Here is a 15,775-nt window from a genome sequence, read left to right on the forward strand (position 1 = left end):
CAGGTCCAAGTCTCCAGGGCGTGGTGCGGCGGCTCTCGGGCAGAGAAACTTCGGCCCGCAGGCGAGGCCGGGGAGGCGCTGGGGCCTCTCCAGGCGCTGCGGATAGAGACCGGCCGGGGCGAGAGACCCGCCGGGCAGGGACACGGGGCGGACGGCAGGCAGGCTCCGGTCCCTGGTGCGCCTCCCGCGCCTCGGGCTCCCCGCCGCCCATACACAACGTTGGCGGAAGGGGGCGGGGGCGGGGGCGGGGGCGTGGCCGGCTGTCTCTTTCTCCAAGCGGCCAATAAAGTTTCGAAAGTTTGAAAAAAGAGCAGAAAAAAAAGCCCCACGCCTCTTTGGCCGCGCGGGTGTGGACGACTGCGGCCCGGGACCGAGCTCCGGCGGCCCGGCGCTGGCGGAGGCGTGGCCGGCGCGCGGGGATGGGGGTCACGGTGGACGTGCACCAGGTGTACAAGTACCCCTTCGAGCAGGTGGTCGCCAGCTACCTCCGAAAGGTACCCGCCCCGCCCTGGCCCGCCGGCTGCAGCTCCTTCCTCTCCTCTCGTCTCTCCTCCTCCCCTCTCCTCTCTCCTCTCTTCTGCCCACTCGGAAGTCCGCACCGACCCTCTCTCCCTCCAGCTGCGGGGTTCGCTCCAGGGATGTGCAGGGTGAGGGTGGAAGTGGCTTTCCTCCAAGGCTCCCCGTCTAGGATGAAGGACAGGGCTCGGTGGGAGGCATCACGTTCACACCCTGCCCCAGCTAAAGGGAGAGGCTTTTGGGGAGAATTGTAGGGAACCCAAGTTCTCGAGCCCTGTTGAGGTTGCAGATGACTTGTTAATCTTTCTAGTACATCGTTGACCTCTTAAAAGCTAGTGGGGGCCATTGAAGCCATCATCCTACTTTACTGGGCGTCGTCGTTCCACCGCCTCACCACTTTCCGTTTAACAGCTGTGGGACTTTCGACAGATTGCTCACCCTCTCTGTGCCTTAGTTTTGTAATCTGTGAAATGGGGAAAATAATAGTACCAACTCGAAGGGTTGTTGTGAGAATTCAAGTGAGATAATTCCTGTACAGTGCTTATCACAGTGACTGATGCTTAGTAAGGACCCTAAAATATTGTTGTTTGTACTACTACAGCTGTGCACTCTGGCCTCAATGTTCAGGGGTCCTCTATCCCAGGGGGTCCTCCTAGGACTGTGGCTCACGGTAATAGGAGAATGGGAAATTTCCTTGAAAAATCGAAAGCACCCAGGCCTGGGAAGTAGTGTTGAACTCTAGTCTGGCTCTGCCTTTAGTTAGCTCGCTGGATGACTTTTCAAAGGTCATCTTCTCTTGAGGCCTCAGTTTCTGCATCTCTAAGATGTGAGTATTCTATCAGAAGATCCTTTAGCTTCCCCTTCAGCTTTCACATTCTTAAACAAGATTTGCAAGAATTGTCGTTTGCCTTGGACAGGAGCCACTGGGCATTGTGCTCCATATGCAACCTGGAAGCCAAACAAAGGGAGATGCTGGGGGAGGAAGGTAATTTTTTGGTGATAAGACCTGACCTCTGTTAGAGGAGGTGATGCGTTTGGGGGCCCAGGTCACAAAGGAGTGAGTAGGACGCTGGTTCCCATGGTGTTGCCATGGAGGCCCATTTTAGAGGGGAATGTTAGCTTGCTGATATTGCTCAGTGATCTCCAGTATCTAGAATAGTGCCTAGCACACACTACACCCTCAAGAAAAGTCTGCTGAATGGTGAATGAATGAAACAATGAATTACGGATCTGGTGTAAACTTTGCCTTGGGCCACACCTCTGGGCGCAGAAAAGGAACAGCCAACACTCCATGTTTTGCTAGGAATGGTACTTTGGAGTGTGGCTGCTCTAATGCCACTGCTTCTTTGGAAAGACTTTCTGGAGTGTCTTCATAAAGAGGTGATCTCTGGCTTCTCCGAACTCGAGGGGCACTTTGTCCGGGCCTCGCTGACTCTACTCTGCAGTGTTGCATGGCTACTTCTGCATGTGTCTTTTCCCCTCATTAGACTTGAAGCTTCTTCGGGGCAGGACTCACTCCTGCAGAAGCATGGAGCACAATGCCAAGCTCTCGTCTAGAGAGTACTGGGCATGTGTCAGCTTCTGGGCTAAATGCTTTTCTTTCATTCGACAAATGTTTATAGATAATTTCTTCTGTGTGCCAGGCTCTGTGCTAGGTGCTAGAAAAACATTGGAGGGCACAGCAGACAGACCCTCTTCTCATGGAGCTGATGGTCTCCTGATGGTGAGACATTAATAAATGGTCAACAAATGAACACATGATTCCAATGGAGGGTGTGTACTAACACAGGTGAAGTTCATGGTGCCGTGACTGAGGACAGCAGGGAGGCCTGCTGAAGTCCTGGGAGATGCTCGTGAGGAAAGGCTTTCCCGAAGAAGTGGCATTTGTGAAATGATGGCTGAAGCATGAACAGGAGTTTCCTAGGCAAGAGGGCAGAGGGGAGGGTGTTCTTTCCATATATTATGTTTACTCCTCCCCGCAGCCTCAGGAAGCAGTTGTGATTGCCTTCCATTTCACAGCCTGAAGAAACTGAGATTCAGAGATGTTTAAGCAACTTTTCCACGTTCCAGGAGCTAGCAGGTGGAGAGCCAGGATTTCAACACATCCCAATCCAAAGCGCACATGCCCAGTCACCAGGCTGGGCTGCCTTGCACATAATAGGCACTCAGATGATTATGGAGGGAATAAAACGTTTCAGAATCAACTTTACCGTGCTCTTTATCCAGTCTCAATTTCCTTTTGTCGTCTTAGTGGACCGGTTGTGGCTGATCCAAGGGTATAGCTTTGATGTGTGTAGGGTGAGAATATACAGTGTTTTAGTTATCTATGGCCATGTAACAAATCACCCCAAAACTTAGTGGCCTAAGCCAATGATAGACATTTTTTTTTTTTGAGGAAGATTAGCCCTGAGCTAACATCCACCACCAGTCCTCCTCTTCGTGCTGAGAAAGATTGGCCCTGAGCTAACGTCTGTGCCCATCTTTCTCTATTTTATATGTGGGATGTATGCTGCAGCATGGCTGGATAAGTAGGGTGTAGATCCACACCCGGGATCCAATCTGACAAACCCAGGGCCGCCAAAGTGGAGTGCATACTTAACAGCTACACCATTGGGCCAGCCCCAAACCAATGACAACTTAATTCTCACAATTGTTGGGTTGGCTGGGCTCAGCTGGGTGGTTTTTATGTGCCGTGTGTTATAGCTGAGGTCACTTATGTAGCTGCATTCAGTTAGGATCTGGTGTAATTTTTATAAAATACTTAGAAAAGTGCCTGGTACATAGTAAATAAGGACTGAGGAGGACATTATGGAAGGTAGGGCCGGAGAAAGTGTAGGTGACCAGATGCAGACTGAAGACCTTGTGGTGGGACAGTGTTAACACCATGGATGACACTATGCTTCTGTTTTTTCTACCCAAAGCAGTCCTTCAGAGATCCCTGGGAAGGCCTATGAGACTATTTCTAAGATGTCGATAGATGCATTTGCTGTGAGAATTTTCACTTTATGTCATTTAAAGCCGCAAACTGGGAGTCAGTAGACCTGGATTCCAATCATTGTGGTTTCTCCATTAAGAGTAGTTTTCTGGTGGCCTTGCGGAACAGTTTTCACCAGCCTATGCTGTGCCCTTGTGCAAATTAGAAAGAGACATCATCTAGGGGGCCTACTCCACGAGCTCATGATAAATAGGGCCAGTGGAAAGTAAATAGAGCTATTTATGCAAATTAGAAAAAGGTCTTCCTTTCTGTAGGTGGTTGTAGCTCAGTGCCCACTGGCCTGCTTGACTGGGAGCCCTTGTGCAGTGAGCAGCATTCATAACTGTTCAAGACAACCCTGCTGTCTTAGTTTATTGTCTGTGAAATGGTAATGCCACGTACCCCACCTGTCTCCCAGGATTGTTGTGAGGATCAGATGTGTACGTTTGACAAGCCTAAGCTTTTGATAAGCCTTAGGTAGTAAGAATGATCTTTTTGGCAAAATACACTTTTATTTTTCCTTTAGTCTGTTTGTATTTTCTTCAAAGGAAAGCACTTGGCGGAAGGGACAGTCATGGAGATCTCTGGGAAGCATTTAATCTGATTTTGCACAATGGTATGTTTGAAGCCGCTTCAGGACTGAGGAAGTTCTATTTTAAATAGAGTCTACAGATCTCTGGCTTTTGGTGTGTTAGACCTGTCTTCCAAGTTCTAATATACTACTATTTTTAAAACCTGAGGAATGTTTACTCTCCTTACACCTACCTTTTGGATATCACAGGCAAAATATTAGCTACATGCTTTTAAAGCTAAGTGGCACCTTGAAAACAAACACCACAATACTCTTTGTTCATGGAATGCAGTGTTTCCCAATGAACTCTTCATGGAGGCATGCCATGAAATCCAAAATGATTTATTCATCAGCTGCTAAAATGTACTTTCCATGAACTTTAGTGTCAATGTACTTGACGGTGTATTTTGATTTCTTTCTTTGTATGACTCTTGGCTTTCTAGCTCTCATCACTTAAAACTGTTTTCTTCCTTTTACTTGAAGCCCTCTAAGCGAGCACAGAGGTGCATGGATGAATGCAGCAGTCTAGAAGCTCACCTGGGTCTGTTTAATGAGCTTACCTGTCATGGGCTAGATTCAAAGACTTCTTAAATTTGGTCTATCTGAAATTTAAAGTCATTAAAAAGGACCCAGAGAGCCATTGTGTTGACTAGCTTTTCTTGTTTATTCTCAAATGAGGCCAGAGAAGCTATAGGTTTTCCTACTGTAGAGTTGTTCAGGTTAATTTTCTTTTTATGCCAGAGGCAAAAGAGTCATTGTGAGAGTAGAGTGTAAGCTTCGTGGGCAAAGGTTTTGTCATTTGTTCCTGATGTAGCCCGAGTACCCAAAAAGATCCTGGAACATAGTAGGTCCTCAACAAATCCTCATTGAATGCAGGAATGAAATATGCTGTTCTGGGATTTAGCCCTATGTCATTTCAGACTAAAGTCAGTGTGGGGTTCAGTAACGTTTCCTTACTTTGGATACTGTGATAAAATGGACAGATTAAAATAATTTTTTTGTTTCAACAGAGTGGCCTGGGGTTTTATTTATTCTAGCCAGGAGCCTGATATGCTGAAGAAAATGGTTTGAGTATTTACCCTTAAACTCATAAAGGGGATTTATGAATGGCTATTTCCATTTAGAGTAGAAAGTTGATTGGGTAATTAATAATGTTTCCATTTCTGATCCTATCTCTTCTCCCTTGCAAATCTGACACTTACATGTGTGGAACATCTCTCCCTGCAGAGCTCCTGAAATATTTGGGATGAACCCGCCTTTCCAGAATAAATGATTTGACAAACGATAGGCCCAGTTTACCATCATGGTTATTTATCTTTTTGCTCACACTGTAATAGTCTTTCTTCACTTTTATCTTCCTATCCTCAATTCTGCTAGAAGAAGATTAGGCATGACCCGAAGGAGAATGGGGCAGACGTGAAGAGCATGGGCTCTGACTTCAGACCCCGGGACGGAGCACTTCTAGCTGTGTGAGTTCGGGCAAGTCAGTTCATTTTTCTATGCGTCAGTTTCCTCATCTGAAAAATAAGAATAATAATAACTATCTTCTGGAGTTGTTGGGGGAAATTAAATTGGATAATGCTCATCATTGCATACGATATGCGTACCTTAATGTTGGCACACAGTGGTACTTAAGATACTTGTTAAAAATCGCGGTGGTAGGGGCCTGGCCTGGTGGCTCAGTGGTTAAGTGCGCATGGTCCGCTTCAGCAGCCCAGGGTTTGCAGGTTCGGATCCCAGGTGCAGACATGGCACCACTTGGCAAGCCATGCTGTGGTAGGCATCCCACGTATAAAGCAGAGGAAGATGGGCACGGATGTGAGCTCAGGGGCAGTCTTCCTTAACAAAAGAGGAGGATTGGCAGCAGATGTTAGCTCAGGGCTAATCTTCCTCAAAAAGAGAAAAATATCATGATGGTAATACTAACAATAATGATTTATTACATTTGTTACATGAATCTGAAAATAAACAGCTGAGAGAAGTAGTCTTTAGAAATTTTAACAAACTTAGAGTAATAAAGGGGAGAGTGAGCATGAATAAAGGTGCACATTGGAATTATGACTTATTTTTTAAATGTCATTTAAATAATATTACAGTGTACTTAGTAACTTATCTAGTGGAGGTTGTGGCTTAGTCCATAAAAGATAGGAGATTTTTTTTTTTTATTGAGTTAATGATAGGTTACAATCTTGTGTGATTTCAGTTGTACATTAATGTTTGTCATTCGTGTTGTAGGTGCACCATTTCACCCTTTGTGCCCACCCCCCATCTCACCTTTCCCCTGGTAGCCACTAATCTGTTCTCTTTGTCCACATTTTTCAATTCCTCATATGAGTGGAGTCATACAGAGATTATCCTTCTCTAACTGGCTTATTTCACTTAGCATAATTCCCTCAAGGTCCGTCCATGTTGTTGCAAATGGGATGATTTTGTTCTGTTTTGCAGCTGAGTAGTATTCCATTGTGTATATATACCACAACTTCTTTATCCATTCGTCTGTTGATGGGCACTTAGGTTGCTTCCATGTCTTGGCTATTGTAAATAATGCTGCAATGAACATTGGGGTGCATAGGACTTTTGGAATTGCTGACTTCAAGCTCTTTGGATAAATACCCAGTAGTGGGATGGCTGGATCGTATGGTAGTTCTATTTTTAATTTTTTGAGGAATCTCCATACTGTTTTCCATAGTGGCTGCACTAGTTTGCATTCCCACCAGCAGTGTATGAGGGTTCCATTCTCTCCATAACCTCTCCAACATTTGTTACTATTAGATTTAGATATTTTTGTCATTCTAGTGGGTGTAAGGTGATATCTTAGTGTAGTTTTGATTTGCATTTCCCTGATGATCAGTGATGATGAGCATCTCTTCATGTGCCTATTGGCCATCCGTATATCTTCTTTGGAGAAATGTCTCTTCATGTCTCCAGCCCATTTTTAGATCGGGTTGTTTCATTTTTTGTTGTTGAGTTGTGAGAGTTCTTTATATATTATGGATATTAAGCCTTTGTCAGATATATGACTTGCAAATATTTTTTTCCAGTTAGTGGGTTGGTTTTTTGTTTCAATCCTGTTTTTATTTGCCTTGAAGAAGCTCTTTAGTCTGATGAAGTCCCATTTGTTTATTCTTTCTGTTGTTTCCCTTCTCTGAGAAGACATGGTGTCCGAAAACGTCCTTCATAAAAGATAGGAGATTTTTAACTAACAAGGTACTAATAGTTAAACATTCATTTTATGTCTACTAATAGACATTCATAATAAGTCTGTGCATCATTTTGCCTCTGGGAGATGAGAAGATAAACATGGCCCTGGCCTCAAGGAGCTCACTGTCAAGGGGGACAGAGGGGAATATATTACTTTTTGTGATGAGTGCTTTCTCAGGGGCATATTGCAGACATGCAGTGTGGGGCAAGGTTCATATTTTAATTCTAAATCTATGAGAGCTTTTAGAGCCCTTAGAAAGAGTTTATTGCCTTCTTTTTTTTTAAAGTAAATATTCTCTTTAGTATTATTCTCTGATGCAGTGCTTTCTCTAATGCTAGTGGGGAGGGCATCCCTGTTGTATTTTATGCGAATTCTGAATTGGTAAAGCATGACCTTGTGGGATTTTTTACTAGTCTAGGAAAATAAGAAATATCTTCTAAAAATACTTTTTTTTGAGGAAGATGAGACCTGAATTACATCTGCTGCCAATCCTCCTCTCTTTTTTTTTTTTTTAAAAGATTGGTGCCTGAGCTAACATCTGTTGCTAATCTTCTTTTTTTCCCTCCTTCTTCTCCCCAAAGCTCCCTAGCACATAGTTGTATATTCTAGTTGTAGGTCCTTCTGGTTCTGCTGTGTGGACCGCCACCTCAGAAGCATGGCTTGGCGAGCAGTACTAGGTCTGCGCCCAGGATCCAAACCTGCGAAACCTTGGGCTGCCAAAGCAGAGCGCGTGAACTTAACCACTTGGCCATGAGGCTGGCCCCAATCCTCCTCTTTTTTACTGAGGAAGATTGGCCCTGAGCTAACATCTGTGCCCATCTTTCTCTACTTTATATGTGGGATGCCTGCTACAGCATGGCTTGATAAGGGGTGCGTAGGTCCATGCCTGGGATCTGAACCTGTGAACCCTGGGCCACCTAAACAGGGTGTGTAAACTTAACGACTGTACTACCAGGCTGGCCCCAGCTTCTAATAATTTTTTAATTATCATTTAAATATATTTGGATTACAGATGAATACTGGCAGTGTACTTAATCCCATACCACAGTAAATTGCAAGATAGAGACTGAAGTCTTGAAACTAAGTTTTCAAAAATTTTGATTCATTCTTTAGTAGCAAAACCAGCTACTGTTACTGAGTATCTGCACCGTGCCAGGTGTTATACTTTACATAAAATTATTTCCTTTCATTCTGTAACAGCTCTTTGAGGTGGGTATTTTTTCTAATTTTACAGATGAAACTAAGGCAGACTGAGATTAAAGTAATTTGCCCAAGACTCCCACAGATGGGCTTTAAACTGAGGTCTCTTGGAGTCTAAAACTCATTCTGTTTTCAACATTCTGTGACTTTATTTTAATTTTGTTCTTTGTTTCTTAACTTTTCATTCAGAAATAATTTGACTTATAAAATGTGGCAAAAACAAAGAATTCCAGCACATCCTTTACTCAATTTCCCCAAACCACTGTATAATTTTTTAAAACCAGGGAATTAGCATTTGTATGAAGTTAACTAATCTACAGACCTTATTCAAATTTTGACAGTTGTCCACTAGTATCGTTTTTCCACTCTAGGATCTAATCTAGGATCCCACATTGCATTTAGTTGCTGTGTTTGAGACAGTTCCTTAGTCTGTCTGTATCTTTCTGGACCATGGCACTTTTGAAGTATACTGGTCAGTTATTTTGTAGACTTTGATTATATCTTTAAATGCCTTGACTTTATGTATGCATTTAATGTTGCGATAAGAGGATTTTCCCTTGTGTCACAATTATAAACTATTCCCTTCAAAAAACTTCATTACGTCATTGCCAGTTATTAGGACACTTTTGAATGAATGAGCGTGATGTGACGTTGGTTGGCCTTTGTTTAGAATCATGACCTGTCTCAGCCCGAAGGGCCTTTGAGGATTATCTGGTGGTCTACCGCCCTGCCTTCACATATGGCGGCATCACGGTCTGTGTGTCTTGGCTCTTTGTCCTTTGTTCTTTCTACTTCGTCCTACTGGCCTGAAAGACCGAGGAACAGCCATTCAAAAAATCTCTTGACTTAAATATGTTCAGTCCTTGATCATTGAAATTTTGTTTAATTGATGACTCATTTGATCTTGGTGTAAAATCAACTTTGCTTTGCTTCTAAGGTAGATAATTGTAAGTAGCTCATAAAGGGAATTTGGCACAGCTCATGATGATTTCTTTGTGTAACTAAACGCCGAATCTCTTTTCAGCAGCTCCACCCCTTTGCATGCACCTGTTAGGAAGCAGCCTGGGTGGCGAAGATTCTCTTAATGCTTATAAAACAAATATGTTAATATACCAGACTTATTTTAGGTCCTCTTGGCCTTCTTTGCCGAACTAATCATACAAATCTGTCAGCTCAACTGCCTCCTTGTGCTCTGGGATAATGCCATTTGGAAGTTGGTAAACAGTGACTCTTTTGGAGGCCATTGATTCTTTTGGCGGGAGGGTATTATAAAAGGCAGGCATGACTTCTAAGAGTAGGCTTTATGAAAGCTTATATATTTTTACCTCCGTAAATAAGAAAGGTTAATACTGTTTCTTCATGAATCTCCTCCCACAAATGTATTGAATGTTATTCCTCTAATTAGATGGACTTAATTTCTTGGCCTCTCACTTTTCATAGCTATATGTTTCTCATAATGTATATTTTGTTTTTTACCCAGTCTATTTTGCAATTTTTAGCCTCAACATTTTAATATGTAAAAAATAAGTGACAGTAAGGTATATGACAATGTGGGAGAGTCTACAGTATACATTTTACTCTTGTTAGACTGTTACATACGAATCATACTTACAGTGATATTTACAATAGATTTATATCTTGGGGAAAGGGAAAGGAGTTAGTTAATACATTCTGTGAAGAAAGTAAAAATCATAGATAAGTTGAAAATGATGTCAGATATACCTTGAAAAACCCCTTAAATCACCGGGAAAGTATGGTATGCATGGTGAATGTATACAGCCCCGGGCAGTAGTTCTTATGCTACCGCTGTTTGTGGTCCACCAACCCAGCTCCAAGGATGGCAAGAGTTTTTGGCAGGTATCTGGGTCATCAAACCACTTTGCTTCCATGAGAGTCTTGAATGTGGAGTAGAGACTGGAAAATGCCAGCGTGATCCTCTTGTGCACAGGCTTTATACCGTTATGTTTTTAACACAAAGACTTCTTATCTTAATACTTGTTAATAGGTTTACTTGTTTTGGGGGTGACTAAATGAGAATATATATGGCAGCCTCTAATACAGCACCCTGCACAGGCGCAGTAGATGCTCAATAAGTCTTTGATGGGCTTCATCCTGACCTAGCTTGATCCGTTCCACTGTCACACTGTTTGAAAACATGTCTAGAATAACCTGGCCACCTGCTTGCTGTATTCCCAGGTTGGCGTTCCTGGTGAGCTGCCTTCCCATTCTCAATCCCTGTTATCTGACTTCAGATAAAGTTTCATGAATTAAATCATGAATATTAAAGTTACCACAAGATGGCGTCAGGTCATTTCAAGTAATGCCAGCTAGGGGGAGCTTCAGCACAATAAATCTTTAATTTTGAAAAAGTTAAAACATATGCCTTTCATGTCATGGTATTTAGCTATTATAAATAAACCTCTAATTTCTTTTCCCATTCTCATATGGAAACTTAAGGCTCCTGTCTATTCAACTCCAAAAGTAGTTGTGTAGGAAAATGACTTAAATCTTCAAATGATTTTGCTAGAGTGAATAGTTCAGGATCTCTTGTGTTTGGCTAGTAAAACTTCCATTTTCCTTTTGTTATTTGCAAGCCTTGTCTAATGGGTGACCCATAAGTATTTTACAATGGCCCTTCTCCACAATTTCCCATCCCCCTACTGTGTCCCTTAGTCTGATTTACTTTCTCCTGATATATTTATTGTTTGTTTCGTCAACTAACCTGTAAAGTCTCTAAGAGGCTACAGTTTTGTTTCTTTCTTTACTATATCCTCAGTGCCTGGAACAGTGCCTGGCCTGGTAGATACTCAGAAAATTGTTAAATGAAGAATAAATAGAGAGTTTTCACTATTATTTAAATTGATAGTCTTTGACTTAAGCAGATATTAAAATTACATAAAAGTGTGAAGTTTCTGAGTTTATAATCTTTAGGAATTTCACTGATAACTTAGTGAAGTAATCAGAACTTGAAAACTTTTATCACTGTGTTTCTCTGGTGATTACATCTCCAACCTCTTTGGTAATTTAGTTCAGTAATCTTCCTACAACTTGCAATGTATTTATAATATTCAGTCAGGATGTATTGATGAATATAAAATGAGCAAACTGGGACTGTAGTGAAGGAAATACTCTCATTTTACCTTAGTATAAAAGTTCTCATTCACACACACACACACGCACACACACTATTCAGGGGATCTGTGTGAATCTCAGATATCCGCCTTTCTTCCAGGGTGCTGTGTAAGTGAGGCCCCTTGCTGAGGAACAGAACAGCCAAACCTGACCCTCCATAATGGATATTATCGTCAAAAAATACTCAAGGCTAACCCAAGAAAGCAGTCACTGTAATTTTGAGCATTTCTTTCTGGAGCCAGAATGAATGAATGAATGAATATTTTAAAAGCCATGTTTTTGATTAGTTATCAAGACTGCAGTTGCCAGGATGGAAGTTGAATGAGAGTTAACGGAATGGGGCCGATGAAGTGTTGAGGCTGCTGAGGACAGAGCCCACTGCTCTCTTCACTGATTGGTCCTTGAATGAAGTAAAGTTTATTTTTCAAGTTGATCCCTGACATCAGCAAGGTTTATCTTCCAAATCATTCATTCATTCAACAAATATTTATTGAGTGCCTACTATGTGCCAGGCACTGTGCTAGGTGATGGAGATACAGGAGTGACTGAAATAGACAAGATTCCTGCTCTCATAGAGCCTGTGTTCTAATCCACTGTCTTTTGGGCCACGGATATCTTTAAGAATGTGTAACAGTGATAGACCATTTTCCCTGAAAATCAGTCAGTCAGTCAGTCAGTCAACCTTTTACACACACACACACACACACACACACACACACACATGCATGCACACAACTGCTGTGGAGTTGGGGAGACTCACATTCACTGAGTTTTGTATTCTGTTTCCTGGGGTTCAGAAGACTTAAAGCTCAAGTTTGTCAAGTGGGGCCCCCTATTCTCTTGCCCCTCAGCCTGTTCACTGCTCTCACCTCCCCCTCAGCACCTTATGATGTCTCTGTTAAGACTTCCCTGTGGTTTTCTTTTCAGATTTGGTCATATGAGAAAGCAGTAAACCTCTGGGAAAAGAGCCCCAAGGGTGCTCAGCAGGCGCGGGTCAGCAGCCACCTGTCCTATGGCTTTGAGGAAGTCACTTCTCCTCCCTAAGTGTCCCGTTTTGCACCTGAGCAATGGGCTGGGTTTGAGTGACTCGGAGGTGATTCGAGGGTAGGTTAGGGGACAGGCTTTGAAGGCAGCAGAAGTACCTATGAGTAAATTACAGTACCGGTGCTCATTAGCTAGGTGATTTTGAGCAAATTACTTAGTTTGTCAGAACCTTACTTCTCACACGTAAAGGGAAAAAACAGTGTATACCTCATGGAATAGCTTTGAGAATTAAACTGAAGTAACGTATGTAAACTGCCTAGGACAGAAATGGTAGCTGTTATCAGCTGTGTTACATCCAAATTGTCTTTCGGGGGAATTTAATCAATAAATAAACTATTTCTTGAGCATCTGGCATAGGTTACTTCTCTGATTCTCCTCCTGTGATGCTAACGTAGCCGTCAGGCAATGGTGTAAGACAGTAGTGAAGGAATTCACTAGGTATTACACCTGCTTCAATTTCCTGGCTCTACCACTAACTAGCTGGGTGACCCTAAGCTCTCTCATCTTTATTCAGTTTCCGTTTCTGAAAGATGGAATAATGGTATCACATGACCCAGTCACATGACCCAGTCACAAGAGAGAAGCTGTTTGGGGATTTAAACAAGATGGTGCACGTAAAGCAGTTAGCATAGTGCGTGGCGCAAAGAACACTCGTGATTTAGGTAGGGCTAGTTTGGTATTAATAGTATTATTTATCTATTAACTTAACCTCCCCCTCTCCACCCAGGGCTGGGTCAGACATCTAAAGAAGACTTTCCCTAGGTTTCATACAGCTCTGGTTGATGATAGCATCTCACTTATCTAGTCTGGCGCAGTCAAATTAAGACCCTTGATTGAAAACTGGCCTTAGCGATTACTTGGGAAATGTTTTACTGTTCCTGCAAATAACTGTGTTTACTGAAATAATTCGCTGTGGCAAAGGATGAATGGTAATTATTCTTTATGTGTTTTCATTTAGTATCCCAACCCCATGGATAAAAATGTCATCTCTGTAAAAATTGTGGAGGAAAAAAGAGGTAAGTTCTCTGAATATACCTCACTTCGGTGATGGTCATTAAGTGATACTGATTTTTGTAAAGATATGTGTGTTTGTGTGTGTGTGGCCAGTTATGTTTTAAACAAGTATATTATATTTCTGTATTTGAGGTGACTGATAGAAAAGAGCACCCAGCATTTACAGCAGTAGAAGTCTTGCCTAATATGTTCTTGTCACTTTCTCAGTTAATAATTGATGACAATTGTAACAGCTAACATTTTTGAGTACTTAATATGTACCAGGCAGTCTTACTCTTATTAACTCATTTAATCTTCAGACCAATGTATGGGGTAAGTAAGTATTATTATTACTCTTATTTAATAAATGAAGAAACCAAGGTACAGGGAAGTTAAATAACTTGCCCAAGGTCACATGGCTGTGTTCCTATAATATATTCATATATCATTTTCTAGCTGGCAAAATAGACGTGATTAATAGCATATATGTGAAATGTGACCGCGAAGTGATTAGATTGTAGAATCATAACTGTACTTGGCAATGTGGTTCAGCATTGACTAGAGCAGAGGTTGACAGACGTTACTTGTGCTGCCTTTTGTTGTAAATAAAGTTTTATTAGCACACAACCATGCCCATTGGTTTACATATTATCTATGGCTGCTTCCTTGCGACAACAGCAGAGTTGAGTTGTGACAGAGACTGTGTGGCCCACAAAACCTAAAATATTTGCCAGCTGGCCCTTTACAGAAAATGTGTACCAACCCCTGGACTAGCATGTAAGAGTCTTCACTGTTCTCTGTCATTCACATCTCCAGTGGAAGCATTTTCACTGTCAATGTTTGAACTTGAGAACTGGGCCATGCAGGAAGCTATAATGATGCACATAATCAATGTATAAACCTTTGGAGACACCCAGGCCCAGGCCTGACATGCTCTTCAACCTTCTGAGAAAACGAATGAGATGCTACTGTTCATTACATGGCTCTGAGGTCTGCTCTGTGCTTAGTGAACACAAAACTGTCTTTTGCTTGTGAGGATATTTTCCGCACTTCCATAACTCTGTAAATATATTTTAAAGAACGTTTCCTCATGTACTTGCACCCAGGATGGGAGAAACTTGTTATTTGACATCAGAGAAATCTGATTTCAAGTCTTGATTTCCTTACTACCTACATGACGTAACTTCTTGGAGGCTCAGTTCCTTCATCTGTTAAATGGGAAAATAATAACAATCCTTTTTTTCAGGGGCCGGCCCTATGGCCGAGTGGTTGAGTTCATGTGCTTCATTTCAGTGGCCCAGGGTTTTTCCGGTTCGGATTCTGGGCACGGACATGGCACCGCTCATCAGGCCACGCTAACGCAGTGTCCCACATGCCACAACTAGAAGGCTCCACAACTAAAATATGCAACTATGTACTGGGGCGACTTGGGGAAAAGAAGAAGGAAAAAAAAAAGATTGACAACAGATGTTAGCTCAGGTGCCAATCTAAGAAAAAAACCCACAAGCATCCTTTTTTTATGTTGTCATGAAGATCAAATGAGAGAACAATGTGTATATTCCACAGTGGTATAGGAATGTTGATTACAATTTTTATCATTGATGGGGTGTCTTTGCCTCCAGGAGTGGCTAATCCATTTTAAGTCTGTATGCTCCAAACATTGGATGAGATGGCCAAAGGAGTGCCAATGGGCAGAGGAGATGAACCAGTTTCTCAGCCTATCAGCAGCTTCTGGGCAGTCAGGGTGTTTGCACCAAGGTTTAGGGCTTCTATTGCCAAAGCTTTGAGAAACCCTGTAGGAGCGTGATTGAGTCATAGTAATTCACAGAGCAAAAGACAACACTTCAAAGTTTATCTTTTTCTCTGACTCAGTCTCCCTTTTTCAGATCATATTTATTGTGTGGTTTTTATATCCCTGGTGCTATGCTGGAAACTTCGTTCCAAAACAGAGTAGTTCCAGTCACAGGGAGTCTGTTCGCCTATGAGAGAAGAGTGTGCTTAATAGAATTAATTATAGGTTTAAATTTTATAGCCAGAAATCTATGCTTGAAAACATGTTTGGTGCAGAAGGTGGCAAAGTCAGATTCTCCATCTTTTTGTTGAAACATTCTCTTTGTTAGAGTTGAGCAGGAGCTCATTGGCC

The 15,775-nt window shown here is 42.2% G+C and overlaps 1 protein-coding gene across 1 annotated transcript in view; it reads left to right on the forward strand.

Moving 5' to 3' along the window:
* Window positions 1-365: 365 nt before the first annotated feature.
* Window positions 366-15,775, forward strand: part of PRELID2 (PRELI domain containing 2) — a 74,184-nt gene continuing 58,774 nt past the window's right edge. Inside the window, exons 1-2 of the mRNA XM_046668719.1 lie at window positions 366-494; window positions 13,598-13,655. Coding sequence (XP_046524675.1) covers window positions 420-494; window positions 13,598-13,655 — 133 coding nt within the window. The 5' untranslated portion in view covers window positions 366-419. The remainder of the gene's footprint in view (window positions 495-13,597; window positions 13,656-15,775) is intronic.

This window comes from Equus quagga, chromosome 7 (assembly GCF_021613505.1).
Source record: "Equus quagga isolate Etosha38 chromosome 7, UCLA_HA_Equagga_1.0, whole genome shotgun sequence".
NCBI classification, from domain to species: domain Eukaryota; kingdom Metazoa; phylum Chordata; class Mammalia; order Perissodactyla; family Equidae; genus Equus; species Equus quagga.